General features: G+C 45.6%; 1 protein-coding gene across 2 annotated transcripts in view; it reads left to right on the plus strand.

The window, feature by feature from the left end:
- The window catches only part of nr1d2b (nuclear receptor subfamily 1, group D, member 2b), an 8,038-nt gene extending 6,117 nt beyond the window's left edge, over positions 1-1,921 (plus strand). For both annotated transcript variants that reach the window (XM_026241076.1, XM_026241077.1), the window contains 4 exons: positions 1-581; positions 656-841; positions 941-1,151; positions 1,232-1,921. The exon at positions 1-581 is cut by the window's left edge and continues 57 nt beyond it. In XM_026241076.1, the coding sequence (XP_026096861.1) occupies positions 1-581; positions 656-841; positions 941-1,151; positions 1,232-1,428 (1,175 nt within the window). In that variant the 3' untranslated portion in view covers positions 1,429-1,921. The remainder of the gene's footprint in view (positions 582-655; positions 842-940; positions 1,152-1,231) is intronic.
- The last annotated feature ends 1,613 nt before the right edge of the window (positions 1,922-3,534 follow it).

Raw genomic sequence — 3,534 nt, forward strand, 5'->3', positions numbered from 1 at the left:
AGAACGCCATGAACAACATGATGAACAACAGCCACGGCAACCAGCCTCTGAGCGACCAGACGTCATCCACCGATGCAGCTTCAGAGCACAGCGGCTCGGGCTCTTCCTCCCGCTCCCCCTCCACTTCCCCCCGGAGCCACCGATCCAAATCCAGCCCGGACCCCGAGCTGCTGAGCGCCATGGATACAAGCCAGAGCTCAGACTCTTCCAGTGCCACTGACAGTGGGGAGGAGGAGGTCATCGGCACAGTGACTAGAGCGCACCAGGAGACCTTCATGTACAATCAGGAGCAGGCCAGCGTGCCTTCAGAGGGCCCCAACAACTACAGCCATTGCTCAGAGAAGACTCAGGAGGTCTGGAACCAGCAGAACAATCCCTCCTCAGAGAGCGAACAGAAGCCTTCATCAGGCAGTGCTCCACGGGGGCCTGAAGACTCGGGCTGTCCTTTCAGACTGCCCAACAGCAGCTCCGCTGGACCGTCTCTGAAGAACCTCTCTCTGAGAGCTCATAATGACAATGAGACCCAAGTCAATGGCAGCTGTAGTGTCCCAACATTTGCAAGGGTTAACAGGATGCACCTGGTGAGTTACACTACCAAAACAGCACTACCACAATTCCAGTAGTCTGTAGCAATACTCATGATCCTCCTTCACAGGTTTGCCCCATGAACACATCGCCCTATGTGGATCCTCAGAAGTCGGGTCACAGTATTTGGGAGGAGTTCTCCATGAGCTTCACCCCAGCCGTCAGAGAGGTGGTGGAATTTGCAAAGCGCATCCCAGGATTCAAAGACCTGTCCCAGCATGACCAGGTCAGCCTGCTGAAGGCCGGCACCTTTGAGGTATGTCCAAATAAAACCTCGGAAGGAAACGTACTAAAATCAATCCTGTGAATTGACTGAATCCAGTTTAATTCCATTGGTTTCCTGTTTGGTCTGTAGGTGCTGGTGGTGCGCTTTACATCCCTGTTCAATGTGAAGGAGCGCACGGTTACATTTCTGAGCGGCCGGAAGTACAGCGTGGAGGTGCTGCGCTCGATGGGTGCAGGAGATCTCCTCAACTCAATGTTTGACTTCACCGAGAAGCTGCAAGCTCTGAACCTCAGCGAGGAGGAGATGAGCCTCTTCACGGCCGTAGTGCTGGTGTCTGCAGGTATGTTAAGAGACCATACGCTTTGTAGTTCTGTATCTGAGAGGACGTGACATGACTTACCCCTGCCGTGTCTCCCATAGACCGCTCCGGTCTCGAGAACGTCAACTCAGTCGAGGCCCTTCAGGAAACTCTGATTCGAGCTCTGCGCAGCTTGATCACCAAGAACCACCCCAACGAGATCGCCATCTTCACTAAACTGCTCCTCAAACTGCCGGACCTGCGCTCGCTCAACAACATGCACTCAGAGCAGCTCTTGGCCTTTAAGGTCCACCCCTGAGCACCCATCAACCCTCAAAACTGTGGACCCATCCTCCCCCCACCCCATCCGGGCCCACTTATCCAATGGGCATCTTGTTCTTACTCAGTGCCCCTTTCCCTTCTCTCAATCATATACAAACGATTGCTGGTTAAACATGGAGGTGGGGGGGTTATTCTTTAGTCATCGTCGTACTGTAAAAGGCCTCTGCTCGTGCTAACGCACACGACTCGCTGACACAAACTGGAGGGGTTTCGTTGTAGATTCTTACGAGAGTTTGTATGATTACGGGGTTTGTGTGTGCGCAGAGGCACCTTGAATAAGTTTCTAGATTTGTAAATCTGCCTGTGCAATAAGTGACACGTTCACTGTTTTTGGATTGTTCCTCGTTGGTCTCTTAATACTTCCAGAAAAGAGGAAGTAAGGTATTGTGTGGCTGTATGAATGCCGTGTTTTGTTTAGGGAGCATTATGAAGGGATATTCCCACATGTAAACTAAAAAAAAAAGGAGAAACGAAGTACACAGCACAGTTTGGCTTCCTTTCTAAGAAAAAAACAAACAAAAAGCACCAACTAAGAAATGGGAGAATGTGGAACAAGCTGCTAATCAGAGCTTTCTGGCAGAAAGTCACAGGAATGTTTAATGATTTTATTTTTGAAGTTAGTTTACGGTCTTCAAATCTGTTGTTAAGTGCAGAGGAAGCCATTCTTAAGGCCTCAAACATTATGTAAGTATGTGAACACAAAAGCCTTGCTACACAAGCTGACTTTTGTGGATGGTTGCGTTCCAGGATCCGTTAGCATGAGGCATGCAGACAAACTGACCTTTACAGTCAGTTTTCTCTTCCAGGTCAGCCACTGCCATGATGGAGCAAGAGTTTGAAGACAATCTTGCTGAGCAAGTCAAAGTTAGTTCAGCTGCTGACACATTAATATCTAGCTACCTGACTAATGATGCATTTGGCTTATTGGCACAGACATTTGAAGTTGACCGTTGCCTGCTTGAGTGTTTGTTAGCGCCAATACTCGATCAGACTGCAGGCTTGGCCAAATATTTGTGTTATTGCATAGAGTATGCTTCTGGTTTTAGATCTGCATAATGGTGCATCTGTGTATATGTCCTGATTCGTAGGGCTTTTAGTGATGTGTGATGATGCTAAATGACAAAAGGAGGAGTAGATGATACGTGTTTGATCACTATAAGAGTTGTGCATGCTTCTCCCTGGTACTGATGGGACACAAAGCCATCCACAGTGACGTCATAATGTCTGTATAATCTGACACCTGCCGATTTGATGCATCTGTATGGGTGATCATTTCAGGATCAATATTTATGATTTTTTGACTGATGGTTTGGGAGGAAACACTCCCCATCAAATAATTGTAATTCTGTTCATTTCTCTCTTTTTTTGAATGTTTTCTTTTTCTTTATGGCTAAGTCTGTTCAGTGGAAGTTCTTGTAGAGTTACCGTGTCTGTGTGATTAAATACTGCGCATACTTGAGCAGCATTGGACCAGACAGGAAGAGGAAACGGGAAATGGCTCAAAACTTACCACCAAGTAACTCTGGCAATGCCTCTCATCACCCTGCCAGCTCTGGGCATCTGAACTCTTCTGGGGTCACTTTTGATATCAAAGCTGCTGTAGATGGATAGTCTCTTTGTTTGGTGTTGGTGTTCCTGTCTGATTGTTCAGCCTGTGGCTCACTCAGTGTCATTGTTGTGTTGCCATAATCCAGTCTGTCAGTTTTCTTCTGTGAAAGCATTGTAAGATAGCTAGATTTCTATATATATATATATGTATAAATATATATAATTCAATACATATAAAATAAGAAAATAAACAGATAAATGCTGAACTAATTTTTCCATGCGTATAGTCATTTTTGCATCAGTGTCACAAGTGCAAACGTATTAACAAAACCACTGAAGTCAAAATATCATTTAAAAGATCGGAATCTTTATGATTTTTGTTTGGTTTTGAAATTGCAGCCCAAACTGAATTTAAAATGATGTTACAGCGTATTGATCGAGTCTTGACTAATATCCCATGTCAAACTGATATCAAGGTGCTCATTAAACTGTTAAAAATGAGAGTAATATTGTGAACTATTATTACAGTTTTAAT

This window comes from Carassius auratus, linkage group LG44F (genome assembly GCF_003368295.1).
Source record: "Carassius auratus strain Wakin linkage group LG44F, ASM336829v1, whole genome shotgun sequence".
In the NCBI taxonomy this organism is placed as follows: domain Eukaryota; kingdom Metazoa; phylum Chordata; class Actinopteri; order Cypriniformes; family Cyprinidae; genus Carassius; species Carassius auratus.